The 18,645-nt window shown below is 36.0% G+C and overlaps 1 protein-coding gene across 1 annotated transcript in view; it reads left to right on the plus strand.

Moving 5' to 3' along the window:
- Positions 1 to 18,645, plus strand: part of LOC128641777 (uncharacterized) — a 51,496-nt gene that overhangs the window by 11,906 nt on the left and 20,945 nt on the right. Inside the window, exons 5-8 of the mRNA XM_053694305.1 lie at positions 1,246 to 1,363; positions 4,689 to 4,806; positions 7,052 to 7,212; positions 18,447 to 18,641. Coding sequence (XP_053550280.1) covers positions 1,246 to 1,363; positions 4,689 to 4,806; positions 7,052 to 7,212; positions 18,447 to 18,641 — 592 coding nt within the window. The remainder of the gene's footprint in view (positions 1 to 1,245; positions 1,364 to 4,688; positions 4,807 to 7,051; positions 7,213 to 18,446; positions 18,642 to 18,645) is intronic.

Below are 18,645 nucleotides of genomic sequence, written 5' to 3' on the forward strand. Positions count from 1 at the left end.
AGAGGTAACATTGAGGTTATTATTTAGGTTCTTACTGTAACAAGAGGGGAAAGTATTTTCAACCATCTTTTATTGATCCAATTCCAAATAAATACCTAACAAATGAGATTCTGTTTTAAAACGTGTGTTTTTCTGACCATTGCTTTCCTTTGAGCTGGGAATATTGTGTCCACATATATTATAGAGCGCCAATCAACAGTGCAAAGTGAAGAGAGCGCCACCTACCGTCTCTATCTCAAATACTTTAAGGGGCAGTCTAGTCAAAATTAAACTGTCATAATTCAGATAGGGCATGTGATTTTACACAACTTTCCAATTTAGTTTTGTCTTCAAATTTGTTTTGTTCTCTTTGTATTCCTAGTTCAAAGCTAAACCTAGTTAGGTTCATATGCTAATTTCTAAGCCCATGAAGGCCGCCTCTTATCTGAATGCATTTGACAGGTTTCACAGCTAGAGGGAGTTAGTGCATGTGTGCCCTATAGATAACATTGTGCTTACTCCCGTGAAGTTATTTCGGAGTCAGCACTGATAGGCTAAACCGTAAGTTTGTCAAAAAAAACTGAAATAAGAAGGCAGTCTGCAGAGGCTAAGATACAAGGTAATCACAGACGTAAAAAGTATATTAATATAACAGTGTTGGTTATGCAAAACTGGGGAATGAGTAATGAAGGGATTATCTATCTTTTTAAACAATAACAATTCTGGAGTAGACTGTCCGTTTAATTGCATAGGGATTAAAGGGCCATTATAGTGCAACATTTAAATGCTCCAAATTTGTTAGCACTAGCGACGCTGGAAGTCTGTGTGTTTAACCCCTGCAAAGGAAGCCACAGAGAGCTGATGGTACAGAGTGGAATCAGCCAGTGATTCAATCAGCAGTAACAATTACACCACCCAGCTGTGTGACTATCGCTGCTTATTGGGTCACTGGCGGTTTCCACTCTGGAAAAACTGTAATGAACCTTTAAAATGCTCCTTTATATTCTATTTTGAATATTTAGAATATATGGAAGTTTTTTTTTGGTCAACTTTAAGTACAAAACATCTCTGTTTTGGTGATTTTTTTTAATGTCCTTCTCGTTGGTTCACAATCACTCGGAGTCCGATTCTTTAATTTTGTTCTCCAACCCTCTGACAAACAGTTGTGGCCACACGTGGGAAAAACTTGACACACTTGATCAAACATAACTGGTATGGATTTTTAAGTAGTTTGTTTCCTACATTCCTATTTATGTATATTTCTAGGTTGCTGAATGACCGGGGGAGCATCTCGTCAGATCGTACACAAATCTCTGCACCTCAAGTATCATATAAAGAATTCCGAAGACTTATTTCCACAGCCGCAAACCTCATTGTAGCCACTGTAAGTAACAAACAACTATATCAATGTGAATCCATCTATTTCTGATGTTGTAGCTATGACAAAACCTCAAAAGAAAATCAGACACAGTGTTCCAACCACATTATTTATCTCATAGAGTTTCCACCCTTATGCTTTATTATCCACCTATGTTAAAATGTAATATCTATCAGAAATTGTGTCCCAAAAATACGTATTACCTAGCGCATGCGCATACTGCCCCAGTGCACTAAGCATACTGCCGCACTAAGGGACTATCATGTGATGGTGGAACTATTAAAAGACACTGGGCTCCCAATGCATTATACCAAGGGGTAAATAACAGTGCTAATAGTAATTCATTAATAATTAAACACTGATATGCATATTACAATAGATAGGGATATTTATTTATTCACCAAATACATTTTGGTAGCTATATAGCGATGTGAGACCATAGACCAAATAGATAAAAGATCCCTGAAACTCCTTTATGCAGGCTACATGACCAAGGGAGACCTCAGATCAGATGAATGGGTCCTTCAGTACATATTATGCAGCTTCATGACCAAGGGAAACCTCAGATCAGATGCATGGTCCCTTCAGTACACATTATGCAGTTACATGACCAAGGGAGACCTCAGATCAGACTATGGTCTCTTCATACACATTACGCAGGTTATATGACCAAGGGAGACCTCATATCAGATGCATGGTCCCTTCAGTACACATGATGCAGGTATATGACCAAGGGAGACCTCAGATCATATTATGGTCTCTTCAGTACATATTATCCAGTTACATGACCAAGGGAGAATTAAGATCAAAATATGGTCTCTTCAGTACACATTATGCAGGTTACATGACCAAGGGAGACCTCAGATCAGATGCATGGTCCCTTCAGTACACATGATGCAGGTATATGACCAAGGGAGACCTCAGATCAGATGCATGGTCCATTCAGTACACATGATGCAGTTACATGACCAAGGGAGACCTCAGATCAGATGCATGGTTCCTTCAGTACACATGATGCAGGCTTCATGACCAAGGGAGACCTCAGATCAGATGCATGGCCCCTTCAGTACACATGATGCAGGTTACATGACCAAGGGAGACCTCAGATCAGATGCATGGCCCCTTCAGTACACATGATGCAGTTACATGACCAAGGGAGACCTCAGATCAGATGCATGGTCCCTTCAGTACACATGATGCAGGCTACATGACCAAGGGAGAGCTGAGATCAGATGCATGGTCCCTTTAGTACACATTATGCAGGTTACATGACCAAGGGAGACCTCAGATCAGATGCATGGTCCCTTCAGTACACATGATGCAGGTATATGACCAAGGGAGACCTCAGATCAGATGCATGGTCCATTCAGTACACATGATGCAGTTACATGACCAAGGGAGACCTCAGATCAGATGCATGGTCCCTTCAGTACACATGATGCAGGCTTCATGACCAAGGGAGACCTCAGATCAGATGCATGGCCCCTTCAGTACACATGATGCAGGTTACATGACCAAGGGAGACCTCAGATCAGATGCATGGCCCCTTCAGTACACATGATGCAGTTACATGACCAAGGGAGACCTCAGATCAGATGCATGGTCCCTTCAGTACACATGATGCAGGCTACATGACCAAGGGAGAGCTGAGATCAGATGCATGGTCCCTTTAGTACACATTATGCAGGTTACATGACCAAGGGAGACCTCAGATCAGATACATGGCCCCTTCAGTACACATGATGCAGGCTACATGATTATGTGTAAATACATTACATGTAGAGTTGCCAACTTTTTTGAAGAAGAAGATAAGAGAGACTAAGGAATCATCACATAACATAATTTCACTTTATTTTACAATGTGATACAGTTTTATACAACAAAATTCTTCATACAAATCATCTTCATTCACAACTTTCTGCAAATCTGTGAATTCTATTTCTCATGAGACACAGTGGGAGTAAAAACATTAACTGTGAGTTATATCAAAATTATAAACTAAATAAGAATACAATAAAAAGGGACAGTAAAGTCAAAATTACATTTAAATGAATTTGATAGATCATGAAGTTTTAAGCAACTTTCCAATATACTCCTGTTATCAGTTCTGCTTAGTTCTCTTGGTAACCTTTGTTAAAGAGTAATCTCAGGTCAGTTCAAGGGTGTGCATGTGTCTTTAGCTATCTGGCAACAGTGCTTGCAGCAATGTTTATAGCAATACGTACAAGAACTGCTGCCATACAGTGCTAAAGACACGTATGCTCCTGAGCTCCTATCATCAAACAAGATTTACTCTTCAAGAAAGAATACCAAGAGAATAAAGCAAACTTCATAATATAATTATATTGGTTAATTGTTTAAAATTGTATGCTCTGTCTGAATCATGGAAGTTTAATTTTGACTTAACTGTACCTTTAATTGTTTGAAACAAAGATTTGAAATGTTGTAAATAAATAAGGGTGAAAAATGTTCTAAGAGCAGATTAATAAGGGAGCCTGAAAAATGTTTGGGCAAATAAGTAGATCCCTAGAAATAAGGGAGGGTTGGCTGCCCTAGTTACATTTCCCCTGCAGCCCCACCATGTCAGCGGTCTTCCCAAGGGTGACCTTTATTGCCCATTGGTAATCACAGATTCTGAATTTAGTGAGTTTCTCTCTTTGGTTGGGGTGGTGACCCTGGTTAGGTACTTGCCCAATTTGTACCCTCTGTACAGGAAATTAGAACAATACTCGTTTTTAATTGTCTTTAAGGAGACAGCGTGCTTGAGTATTACTAACAGAGGTTGACAATAGGGATGGTTCTGCAACATTCTAAAAATGAAATTAATTATAACGCATTCGTTAGTTTAGAATTTTGAATGTTTGTACGATATTTTAACATTCATTTGATGTAACAGTATTTCTAATGCTCTCTTTAAAAGTAATATTCGAATTATGCAATATTTGAAATAGAAAAATTTGAATCAATATATTTATATCTAGTATGTATCAATTTACTAAATTCCCAACCCCATGAACTATTGAACTTCTGAATAGCGTTTGTTAAATGTTACATTTAAAATTTTAACTGTGGATATTCAATCTAATTAGGAACATTCAAAATTGAAAGTAAAATTTGAAAACCCAGAAATAAAACATTACCAAATTTTCTTATCCACATTTGATTGTCCAAAATGAATGTCCATAAGACTATTCGTTCTACCAAGCAAATTGCACGTTCACCACATTCGCCCATCCCTAGTTGACAAAACGTCCATTTCAGAAAAAGAAAATAAAAAAAACTACTTTTTTTTTTAATGTAACACATTTTTTACATTTCTCTTTTCTTTTAGACTTCAGATGAAAATAAACAGAATTCTTCTGACTTGCATAAAAAAGATCTTTGTTCTCCAAGTTGGAATTATTATGAAAAGCTAATTTTACCATATATTCCTTTCCCACAACACAGAGGTGAGTATTTACTGTGCAGCTATAGTTTTATTTTGCCGGTATGTTAAACCTTGTATTTCCGGTGCTTGTATTTTTGAGTTGCGTGAACAAATTTATTGGCAGTATTGTGTAAACCCTCAGTGACTGAAAATGATGAAACTTCATGGAATTATTACGTGTTGAATAAATGTATATTACATTTTTTTTCTAAACCTTCATGCAGTTTTAAGCAACTTTCTAATTTACTCCTATTATTAATTTTTCTTCGTTCTCTTGCTATCTTTATTTGAAAAGCAGGTATATAAGCTTAAGAGCCGGCCCATTTTTGGTTCTGCACCCTGGCTAGGGCTTGCTGATTGGTGGCTACATTAAGCTTACATTCCTGCTTTTTCAAATAAAGATACCAAGGGAACAAAGCATATTTGACAATAAAAGTAAATTGAAAAATGTGTTTTGTTTATTTACATTGCATGCTAAATCATGAAACTTGAATTTTAACTTTGCTGTCCCTTTTGCTATTGAATTTATAATTTTTTTTTAAAAAATAACTCTTATTTTAAAACTTTTCTTAAATTGAGTGTTAAAAATAATCAGTCGTTCAAAACTAACTGTTATTACGTTTGCTTCATTCTCTTGATATCCTATGTTAAAGAGTAAAGCTAGGTAAGCTGTTAAAGAGACAGTCAAGTCCAAAAAAAACTTTCATGTTTCAAATAGGGCATGTAATTTTAAGCAACTTTCCAATTTACTTTTATCACCAATTTTGCTTTGTTCTCTTGGTATTCTTAGTTGAAAGCTAAACCTAGTAGGTTCATATGCTAATTTCTTAGACCTTGAAGGCTGCCTCTAATCTAAATGCATTTTGATAGTTTTTCACCACTAGAGGGTTAGTTCACGTGTTTCATATAGATAACATTGAGCTCATGCACGTGAATTTACCATGTAGACAGCTCTGATTGGCTAAAATGCAAGTCTGTCAAAAGAACTGAAATAAGGGGGCAGTCTGCTGAGGATTAGATACAAGGTAATTACAGAGGTAAATGTGTATTATTATAATTGTGTTGGTTATGCAAAACTGGGGAATTGGTAATTAAGGGATTATCTATCTTTTAAAACAACAAAAATTCTGGTGTTGACTGTCCCTTTAAGAGCTGAGGAACATTCATGTGTCTTTAGCAGCATATGACAACAGTGTTTGCAACAATGTAAAAAACTGCTAGAAACATTGTTGCAAACACTTCTGCCAGATGGCTAAAGACACCTTGGATTTTTCTTTAACAAAGGATGCCAAAAGTACTAAGCACAATTGGCGACAGAACTATATTAGAAAGTTGTTTACTATTTCGTACTCTTTATTCCATTTAAAAAGGACAGTCTAGTCAAAATTAAACTTTCATGATTCAGGTAGGGCATGCAATTTTAAACAACTTAACAATTCACTTTTATCATCAAATCTGCTTTGTTCTCTTGGTATTGTTTGTTGAAAGCTAAACCTAGGTAGGCTCATATGCTAATTTCTAAGCACTTGAAGGCCGCCTCTTATCCACATGTATTTGACAGTTTTTCACAGCTAGACAGCGTGATTTCATGTATTATATAGATAACATTGTGCTCACTCCCATGGAGTTATTTGAGTCAGCACTGATTGGCTGAAAGGCAAGTCTGTCAAAAACACTGAGATAAGGGGCAGTCTGCAGAGGCTTAGATACAAGGTAATCACAGAGGTAAAAAGTGTATTAATATAACCGTGTTGGTTATGCAAAACTTGGAAATGGGTAATAAAGGGATTAGGAGATAGGAGTAGACTGACCCTTTAAGTGTAATATTGACTAAGGGCTAGATTTATTAAAGCTGAGGCGTACATGGGTGCATATACGCGCCCCTGTACGCCTCAGCTCGCCTGTGGCGGGGCAAAATTACCCGCAGGTATTCGCTATTGCACACGAGCGCAATTTTGCGCTTGCGTGCAATCCCGCCCCCTGCCCGCGCACAGCCAATCAAGCGCGGGCAGGAGCTGTCAATCTCCCCGGTCTGACTAGACCGAGGAGATTGAATTTCGCCACCTTAGAGGTGGCGAATAGGTTAGGGAAGCGGCGGTCTGGTGACCGCTGCTTGATAAATACGGCGAGCAAGTTCTTATGAGAACTTGCAGCCGTAGGGCTTTAATAAATTTAGCCCTTAGTGTTACTATAATATTTAACAGTAACAAATAAAAAAGAATATTTACATTGAATTTGCTGTTATAAAAATGATGTTATTGTTTCAGTTTATAACAGTTTGAAGGAACAGAAAGCCCAGTCCCAGTCACCTGAAAGTGTGAAGATTACTTCCTCTTTGCACGAATCCTTTACCATTTCTGAACCAGTATCACTAGATGAGACGGATCACAGGGAAGATATGGATCTTACCTGCAAAATGAATGAGACGGTAAGTTTTGCTTTTGTCTTAAATAGAAATAAATACTATTATGCACATGAGCGTACACTATGTAAACTTATTAAAAATATGTTTTGCTTAGGGAAAAAAGGTGAAGTTAATGCTGTTTCAAGAGATTTTGAAACTAAAAGAAATTGCATCTAAGTGTGCAATGCATCCCTAGGGACCGATTGTTTAATGGCTGATAAGGAAAATCCCCAATGCTCTATTGGTTATTAGTGACATACCATACAAAAGAAATAAGGGAAGCGCTAGCAAAGCTGAAAGAGGTCACCTTTGTATATATCAAGGTGTATAAATAAAACACTAGAAATTGAGAAATAATAAGGGGTAACTAAAGGAGTGAAATGATGATGGCGGCATCTAATTTATAGCTCTATAAAACAATACTTTAAATCAACTATGAATGGGTACAAAATGTGAACTGAAATAGTTCCTTGTTAAAATATAGCCAAGATTAAGGTACAATGTAACAAAATGCAGTATTTAACAATAAGGTTAAGCAAATGAATACATCATCGTATAGGATAGTTTAAGGCAATAATATGCTGTATCCCACGGTGTTAACAATGTCTCTTTTATAAAGTTTGAACACAGTCTCTTTTGTATTATGAGAAGAAGAATCAATACCTTATGAGGCACGTTAATTGAATATTGTATATAACCTCTGAGCAGTGACTTCTATATCGGGTTATTGAAACAATTCAGTTATTAACTTTACAGCAGTATACGGCTTATTGGGTGTAGTCAGAATGGCGAGTGTTGTCCCAAATATCTTTTTATGTCACTGTGACTCCATCTGGGTAATGGACAAATTTCAAATAGTCGTTAACTCACTGTGACTCCCTCTGGATAGCGGGTGCATCGCAGAAAAAACTGTGAATAATTTTTTCTCTCTGTTTGTACTCGTGACGGTTTTAGAAGGCGTGTTGCTTCCATTTAAATGTTCTCCCGAGTCCGTAGAGTATGATGTGTAATTGCAGTCTCGTGCAGTCTGATATACTTATAGGGGAGCCAAAATGTGATTTCAATAATAAATCTAGGAGGTATTGGCAGGTTCTGGGACTGGAATTACGCATGCAGAGTACACCCGTTCAAACAAAGTGACTCAATGCACCAGTCCTACTGGCAATTCTTTTAGATATTTGAATTAGTGAACAAACTGTGAGCAGGTCTACGCGTTTCAGCCTTGATGACCTTTATCAAGATGCTCACTGATAGAATAGTCCAGGTTTTTAATTAGTACAGGTTGCTCTCATTGGTTCATTTGGTATTTAAAATCAGCGAATCCTGGAGTTGGAATTTTTACAACCCCTTTTGTCTTTTCTGGTTTTCTTCGACTGATAATGACAGTCTGTGTATTTCTTTTTAGTTTTAGAGAACTGGTAAATGGCAATGACAGCAATTGTATAATAATATTTACATTTCATTATCAGTGAAAAAACCTTTTGAAGGAATTTTCTTTTAACCAAACAAGTGAGATTTATAAAGGAATCCAATAAAGGGATTAATGAAATTTTGTGATAGAATAGATACATAGTAGGTAAAAGTGATCTATAGAGAGATTAACAATATAGTATTGTAATATACCTAGTGTCAGGGTTTTTTCCCTGCTTTGTTTGCCATGTGCTGCTGGCAGCCATTTTACTCACCTCTCTTGCTGACTCTGGTGTATACTGTGTGATGCTGCTCATTTCCTGCACTTCCTTGTATTGCCAGACTGGTGTACATCATCCGTTTGAGACAGGATGCAGTCTCAGAATTGTGATGTCATCACTTACTATTTAAAGGGCCTCTGTTCAGTATGCTTTGCCCTTGCGTTGTCTCAGACCTGTTTGTGAGAGCTCCTGTGTATTACCTGGCTGTCTGACGTCCCTCCTGGTTCCTGATCCCTGGCTTGTTCTTGACTCTGCTGTTCTCCTTGTTCCTGATTCCGGCTCGTCTCACTACTTGCTTGGCTCCTGACTCGGCTTGTCTGACTATTAGCTTTGGCTCCTGACTCGGCTCGTCTGACTACCAGCTCTGGTTTTGATTCCTGGCTTGTTATTTGACTTGTGGACTTTTTATTATTTTTTGCTATTAATAAAGGTGTGATTATTTTTGCACTTCTCGTCTCAGTCTGATTCCTGGCACCCTGACACCTAGGAATAATAAAAAATAATTATGTGCAAATAATAAATACAAATCTTGTTCCATAAAGATTTAGTATGTGACGATGTACATTAACATTTATTAAAAAAAGAAAAAAACTTGTGTCGGTAATCATAGTACAGTATAGATATTATAAATAAGGTATATGTGATAACTAAATATATTAAATGTATGGATTATGTGTAAATCAATGAATATGGGTGAATCCAAACAATAAAATAGTTTAAACTTAATGTAAATGAGTGAGTAGAATATATATGACAAGTTACAAAGGTGAACTCTTTTATATAAATGAAAGAGAGATAGGAGTTTGTTTAGATTTTATCTATGCACTTATGGATCTATAAAAGTTTTTTAATATATAACTCTAGGGATATATACAGCAAGGATAAGAATATAAAAAAAGACATATTAAAAACTTAAAATGAAATCTAGAAAATTATGAAAAAGGATCATATATAAAATTATGGAAAATAATAATAATATATATATATATATATATATATATATATATATATATATATATATATATATATACACACACACACATGAAAGTACATATATGTACACAAGTACTGTATATGTATATAACGTACATAAAAAATATATATCTCTAAAATATACATATAAAATGTAAGGTATATAGGAGACTAATGTATATTATAAATCTCAGGATGGTCAGTTATAGGGATTATTAACTGAAAAGGAAGGGTTCTGAAATTATATATACACTCTGCTTCGTGGTCTACTTGTTTGGCCAAAATATTGGAATTTACACAAGCATTGAGTACAGTAAATTTTATTTTTGTCTGTACATGTGATGATTTCCTTAATTTTAGTATGATACCCCGTATTAGTTGATCTTATTTCTTTGGTTTTTGTACTGTGTTGGCATGATTTGCATGTATTACAGTGGAAAAACCTACTAGTTTTTCTCCTCTTAAATCACGGTCACTAGAATTAATTTGGCCTCTATAGTCACTTGGTGACAGGTAGTTCTTTAAATTTTTTGCTTTTTTGAAAATAACTTTGGGTGTTTTTTAACTTTGTTTCCTAATACTTGATCTTGTTTAATAAAGTGCCAATGTCTTTTTAAAATATTTTTTATCTCAAGATGTTGTGAGCTAAAATTTGTTATAAAAGGTATTAAAGATTAATCTTTATTTTTGGTTTTTAGAAGGGTTTCTCTGTCTATTTTTGAAATTTTATTTTTAGTTTCTTCAATTGTTCTGGGATTATAACCTGTCTCGACAAATCTTGATGTGATAATTTCTGCTTGTTTTTCATAACTTTCTAGTGAGGAGCAATTTTTCTTCATCCTCATGAACTGACCTTTGGGTATATTAGACTTCCATTTATTGAGGTGACAGCTCTCGTTATGGATATAGCTATTTGCGTCTATTGTTTTAAAATACGTTTTTGTGTGTATTTGTTTCTCTATTATTTCTATTTCAATGTCCCGGAAGTGTATTTTTTGTTTGCTATAATTATAAGTGAATGTAATACCCATACTATTAGTGTTAATATCTGTCATGAATGTTTCCAATAGTTCAAGATCCCCTCTTCATATAATAAATATATTGTCTATGTAGCAGCAATAGTGCACAAGGTTCGCCCCCAGGGTCCTCCCTCAATCACTTGTTCTTCGAAGTGGCCCATAAAAGATTTGCATAGCTGGGAGCGAACCTTGTGCCCATTGCCGTCCCTTTTATTTGTAGATAGATATCTTCATTAAATAGGAAACTATTATTATTTAGAATGAAATCTATTACATTCAATTCGAAAGTTGTTATGTTTTATCGGTAACTCCTGGTCTTTATCAAGGAAATGTTTAGTGGCTGCTATTCCTAGAGAATGTGTAATGTTTGTATATAACAAATTTACATTGCATGTTACTAATGTATAATTATCATATCAACTTAAGTTTTTAATGTAGTTAAGAAAATGGGTAGAGTCTCTCAGGTAGGATGGTAATTTAGTGACATATTTTTGGAGAAAGTAGTCCACGTATTGGGATAAGTTGGATGTGAGTGGTTCTATACCTGAGATAATTGGACGGCCTGGTGGCTTTTGTAGGTGTTTATGGATTTTGGGTAAAAAATAAAATGTGGGGGTTCTGGGATAAGTTATAGTGAAAAATTCAGAGTTATTAAGGATATCTTGATCTTTAGCTTTTTTTAGTATAACCCCAAGTTTGGATTCTTGCGTTTTGAGTGGGTTATTTTTTGTATGTAGAAGTGTCATGTAATAGTCTGCCTGTTTCTTCTAATTAATAGCTAGTGTCCATTATGACAATTTCCTCCCCCCTCCCCTTTATCAGCTGGTTTCAATACTATATCTTTATTATTTTGTAATTCTTTCAACATTTGGGTTTCTGTTTTGTTGAGATTATTTTTCAAATGTTTGGATTGGTCTAAAAGTTCAAGATCGTTTTTAATATTTTGTTCAAATAATTTGATGTGTTCGCCTTTCTCATGTATTGGAAAGAAAGTGGATTTGTTACAATTGTCTTGAGAGGTTTTGTTTTGTAAGGGATTCTTGAGAAAGTACCTTTTTAAAGGTTAGCTTACTGATATATTGGTTGATATTTATTAGAGTCTCGAATTTGTTCAGTTTACAAGATGGTGCAAAAGATAGACCTTTGTTCAATACTTTCTCTTGTACGGGGTTAAGGGTGAATTTATTTAGATTGAAGATACCAGATATTTTTTATTTCTGTTTCTACCTTTTTAGAGTTTTGTTTAGTGGTTACCTCTGCCTCTTCTCCCTCTAATCTTCTTTTTCCTTGTGAATTCCTTTGTGGTTTTATCATTTCTATTCCCATGTTTTCTTTTGAAGTCCCTACTCTTATTGGAGAGTTCCCTAAAAACAATAACCAAGAGGAATTTTCACCTAAAGGATCGACCACTTGGAGATTTCTGTCTTTGAAATACCTGTTATCATTGGGGGTATTTTGTAATGGTAAGAATCTTGTTTAGAGTTATTATAGTTCATATTGTAGTTTGGATGGTTATAGTATTGGTCCCTGTGGTTATTGCCTTTGTTATGTTCACTATATGGGTTTTTGGGTACATTTTCATAATGGTTTCTATTATGATTTCTGGCAGAATAATCATTGTATTGTTGCCTATTTGACTACGGTTTTAAGTTATAGTAATCATAATGATGTGTTCTTTGGTTTGTTGTTTTGTATTCTCTGTATGAACTTCTAGATATTCTGGGAGATCCTGTGTGATCTTTCTGTTGATATTGTTGTTGCCAATTTCTATTTTATGGTCTCTCCCTGTAATTACATTCCCTCCACTGTGGTCTATGTGTGGAGGGAGGTCTTCTGTTGGTCTCTATCTCTGATCTCTCATTATATTGGGTTCTGTTGTGTGTTCTATTATAGGGGTAATTTTGAGTTTTATTAAATTCTTTGCTTCCTGATTGGGGGCCAGATTTTTTTCCTGGTGTAATGTTTTCCCTTTGCTGAAAATTTTTGCTAAATCTTTCTTGTTTGTTGGTTGTGATTGTCAGTAATAGTATCTGTATTAGTGTTTTGGCCTAGATTAGTATTATCTGCTGATTCTTCCTGATCTTTGGCATAATAGCCCAGATCTCTATTAAATTTCGATTTTTTGCTGAATATAATATTCTCTTTATGTTCAGAGATTCCTTTTATGATCCCATTTATTACAAATGTTTTAAGTTTATTTTTTAGTGTTTCTATGTCTTTTTTTACTTCGTTAAGGGACAGATTTCTTGCTTTAATGATAATTTTCATAAGATTTATTGAAGCGTTCTCTAGGACTTCAAACCATTCTCTAGATATTTCATTTGTGAGGGGAAAAGTGCAATTTTTCTTGAGCCTGAGGCCCAGGGCTGCCATCAGGGGGTGACAGCCATGACTCCAGTCAGGGGCCCCGTGCTCGACAGGGGCCCGCCGTGCCCCCCCACATACGTGCTGCATGGCTGGAACTAGAAACTACAGATTCCAGAATCCCTTGCAGCATGTATCAAAAAATCGGAGTGTGAGGGAGGAGTTCCCGACAGAACTAGCTAGAGACAAGGAGTGAGGAAGCAGGAAGAGCGCTGGCACAGCTGAAGCAGCTAGGGTTGCCACCAGGTTTGAACTATGGTGCCTGTATTATTGCTGTAAACCTGTTATGTCACTGCTAGATGCTAAGCTATAGATTGTTCCGGTTTAGTTTTCTGAATTCTAAAGTGGTCTCACAATGACTGTTGTTTGGTATGGAATTATACATCATCAGTCACAGCCATCACAGTCCAGTTCTATCAGGACTGATTACAGAAAATGGTGACACTGGATCACCAAATAATGTACATTTGAAAGCACTCAGAAAAAACCTTAAAATAAACTAGAATGAACGAGAATGAAGGGTATACATCTCTTCTTACCCTTGTAATTTTTGCATGAGATCCCTCTTAATCTGTAAGTAGTGCCTTTGGGCCCCCTTTGTCTTACCCAGTTCTATCAGGACACCTTGTTTTGATCTGCTCTGCTGCCTGAAACTTCCCTGTTAGACACTAAGGGCTAGATTTATCAAAGCTGAGGCGGACAGAGGCGCGTATATGCTCCCCATTACGCCTCAGCTCGTCTGTGGTAATTACCATTGCACAGGAGCGCAATTTTGCGCTCACGTGCAATCCTGCCAGTGCACAGCCAATCATGTGCAGGCAGGAGCTGTCAATCTCCTCGGTCAGAGTCGACTGCGGAGATTGAATTTCGCCAAATTAGAGGTGGTGAAGAGGTTGGGGAAGCGGCGGTCTGGTGACTGCTGCTTGTTAAATTACGGCGAGCAAGTTCTTGTGAGAACTTGCAGCCGTAGGGCTTTGATAAATCGAGCCCTAAAAGTCCCGGCTTGCAGGGCTTCTCCATCCTGGCTCTAACTTTGTTTGCTTATTTTACTGCTAATCAGGACAGCTATGCAGGCTGCTCAGTGTGCCCCACTCCTGCTATAAGACAGAACGGAGGGGGTGTTTGATTTGCTGAATGTGGATTGTGGACAAGATAACGACTGACTGCCCTTAACCCAATGCCATAAATTAGTATGACTGACAGTTTTAGTGCACTACTTAGAAAATATAGGCTTATACACACTCTTAGTGTCTTAGTGACTTTAATCACTAGCTGTGTTAAATGTTATACAACTGCTGGTTAAAACCATTAAGACCCTTTTATAAATCTGCACACATATCATACACAAGTAAAAAATACATAATTAAAAAGTCAAAAGTTTAGTCAGGGGCCCCAAAATTTCTAGTGGCGGCCCTGCTGAGGCCTCTTGGCACCATATTCAAGTATATATAGTTTTGTGTATACAAAGAAAAAATGATAATAGGAGTAAATTAGAAAGTTGCTTAAAATTGCATGCTCTTTCTGAATTACAAAACAAATTTTTTGGGTTCAGTGTCCCTTTAATTACCAGGGTTTGTTTGATTTCTTTTATTGGAGTATTTTCAAGATCTGTATATTGATCATCTACATTTTTAGGTTATAAGTTAGTATTACTAACTGTAAGCCTTTCATTAGATGCAATATTCCTTAGTATTAAATCTCTCTGGGTAAATATATCCATATTAGTGACGAAGGATAACAAATAGTATGAATTTGGAGGACTAGCGGATCTCAAAATAGGAGTACAGCAAACAAACGAAAAATTTATATTTGAGATACAACACTAGCAAGAGTCCAAAGCACCAAATAAAGAGGAAAAGTTCTTGTCTTTATGTCATTTATTTTCTTTCATCTTACAAAAAGCATGTAGGCACACAGCAGCAAACAAAAGCAACGTTTCTGGCTATTCACCCTTAATCATGCTAATACAGGACACCTGTATGCTGCTACTTAAATACCATATCCCTTAACCCTTACATTCCCATTTACAAAGAAATGTTAAAATACACAGGTTACTGCCATCTAGTGGTCACAGTTTAATACAAAAAAACTGTTTTCCCCTATTAAAAACAAAATTGCTTATACATATAAACTTTTAAATGTATCTTATATGATATGATACAATCATGCTATATGTAGCTATTCAGAGAAATTTATGTTGCAACACTTTCTCTGAATAGCTACATATAGCATGATTGTATCATATCATATAAGATAAATTTAAAAGTTTATATGTATAAGCAATTTTGTTTTTAATAGGGGAAAACAGTTTTTGTATTAAACTGTGACCACTAGGTGGCAGTAAACTGTATTTTAACATTTCTTTGTAAATGGGAATGTAAGGGTTAAGAGATATGGTATTTAAGTAGCAGCATACAGGTGTCCTGTATTAGCATGATTAAGGGTGAATATCCCGAAACGTTGCTTTTGTTTGCTGCTGTGTGCCTACATGCTTTTTGTAAGCTGAAAGAAAATGAATGACATAAAGACAAGAACTTTTCCTCTTTATTTGGTGCTGTGGACTCTCGCTGTTGTGGATTCATTGAGAGGCGTTTGCATTGGCCCTCTACCACCTGCACCAGGTACTGTGCTGTTGGTCTATTCTGAACTGAGATACAACACTAGAAAGGGTCTCTCTCTCTCTTGGCTAATCCCTTAATGGTTAACCGTCCTCTAATGCTGATAACCCAAAAATTGCATACAAAAAAATAAAGGAAGCTGAAAGAGATCTCCTTTGTATATATCAAGGTGTATAAATAAAACACTAGAAATGAAGAAATAATAAGGGGTAACTAAAGGAGTAAAATGGATAAAACAATATTGTAGTTAAAAAAATAGACTAATTATTTATTAGGACATAAAGATTCAGTATAGCAAGATAGTAAATCGACTAGTTAAAAAATATATATTAGTATAAAATGATGATGCCGGCATCTAATTTATAGCTCTATAAAACAATACTTAAAATCAAATATGAATGGGACAAAATGTGTACTGAGATAGTACCTTGTTAAAATATATATAAGATAAAGGTACAATGTAACAAAATGCGGTATGTAACAATAAGGTTAAGCAAATGAATACATCATCGTATAGGATAGTGACATGCCACACAAGTATATAACAAAAAGTATTTTTTAATGCCGTTAGTGCAGATGATGGCCACATGCCGTCATTCTGGAGGGTGCAACCGGAGCTGATCGCAGTTCATCTACACACGGCTAGATTGCGAGTGGCACGCTAACTGTTGCACATGAGCTAAAACTGGTTTATCATGGCTCTTTGGGCGCGTGTATTACAGGTTGAAAGTAAGCGCATTCAATTGAGCACAATTGCATTTAATGTGCGGTGGTATATTGCAACTTTAGATCTCTGGTTAACTGTTACGCAAGACAAAAAAAGTGGAAAAAAAACTTTAAGAATACATTTAAAAGTACAGTAACTATCATAACACTGTCTGATACAAAAAATACATATGTGTATATATATATATATATGTGCATTTGGAGCTTATGTATTTACTGTAAATATTTTGCATTCCAATGTTCTTCACATAAGGGAATATGTTCTAAGTATTTATAAATAGATATTCCTATATCTGTATATAGCTTTACCTATATATAATCATATATATAGTTTTATATGTATTTATGAATAAATAGAACATATTCTTCTATCTGAAGAACATTGGAATGTGAAATATTAATATTTCATGTCTGGTTTAGCGCACTTGAAAAGACGCGATCAGGTTTGCGCACAAGGTATTTTTTCCCTTTTCACACTCCATTGAAGTCTTTGTGGAATAAGTTAATGTGCTCGCGATATACTAACTTCAGCTTTTTGCGCTGTGTAGCCACCAATCAGCAAGCGCTACCCAGGGTCTGAACCAAAACTTAGCCGACTCCTAAGCTTACATTCCTACTTTTTCAAACAAAGATACCAAGAGAACAAAGAAAAATTGATCATAGGACCAGTTTTCCCTCTAGAGACAGTTTTGTGGGCGGCACAGGAGTGAAATAGTTAATTAGAGCAATTAGCAAACACTACACAATGCAGACTTCAAGGTGTGGTTCCCATATTAACTGTTTCACTGCTCGGCCTCTCACAAAATTGGCCTTAGAGGGAACACTGCATAGGACTGCCTCTTCTTTCTTTTTTTTTAGGAAGCACCTGTTTTATATTGTCCATGTTCATAAAATCCTGAGTTTATTATATAAATCAGCATACAGGGTGTGGTTGTAAAGTAACAAAGTCTCATTAATACACTGAGAATCAAAGACAGACTCACACTCACTCTAGACAGCCGGAATTATGTACCAGTAAAGCTCTGCGGACATTTGTCTCTGAAGAAGTTTGGCCCTGCTGTAGTTCCCAGCGAAATGTTTCAGAATGTAAGGTCTGCTAGACCTTATTTTTGTGCTATGGCACTTTTTAATATCTGTGCTTAAAGGGACAGCAAACACATTGAGATTTTTGTATAAAATGTTTAGTTATCCGTGATGAAACAACTTTGCTATATACGTTCATGATTTAGATCTGTAAATTGTTTTTTTTTTTTAAATTCTCAGAACTTAAAATGCGCTTCTCAAGGCTAACCCGGCTTACTTGTTTTTCCCTAACTGGCTTTAAAGGGACATTCTATTCAAAATTAAACTTTCATGAGTCAGATAGGGAATGTCATTTTAAACAACTTTTTCAATTGACTTTTATCATCAAATGTGCTTTGTTCTCTTTGTATTGTTTGTTGAAAGCTAAACCTAGGTAGTATCATATGCTTATTTTTAATCCCTTGAAGGCCGCCTCTTATCGCAGTGCATTTTAACAGTTTTTCACAGCTAGACAGCGCTAGTTCGTGTGTGCAATATACATAACGTATTCACTCCTGTGGAGTTATTTATGAGTCAGCACTGATTGGCTAAAATGCAAGTCTGTCAAAACAGCTGAGATAAGGGGGCAGTCTGCAGAGGCTTAGATACAAGGTAATCACAGAAGTAAAAAGTGTATTAGTATAACAATGTTGGTTATGCAAAACTGGGGAATGTCCCTTTAAGTTAACTTTCCTATGTGTTCTACAAGCCAATGTAATAGTTTTTCATAGATAAAATACAGAATTGTGTTTTGTTGATGCAGTTACCAGTGACAACATTGATTGAGACCTTTGCTATATCTGTAGTTTATACAGGAGTCGGAAATCAGTGTGGCAAACAAAGAAGAGGAAAATTATGAAATAAGGGTTTACACCGGGTCCAGCACCGAAGCAAATGTGAAGCAAATTCTCAATATAACATTAGTTGGTAGCAATGGACAATCTAGAAAACTTTCTCTTGAAACGTCATCAACGAATCCTGTACCGTTTTGTTCTGGACAGGTAA

Source organism: Bombina bombina, chromosome 11 (assembly GCF_027579735.1).
Source record: "Bombina bombina isolate aBomBom1 chromosome 11, aBomBom1.pri, whole genome shotgun sequence".
In the NCBI taxonomy this organism is placed as follows: Eukaryota; Metazoa; Chordata; class Amphibia; order Anura; family Bombinatoridae; genus Bombina; species Bombina bombina.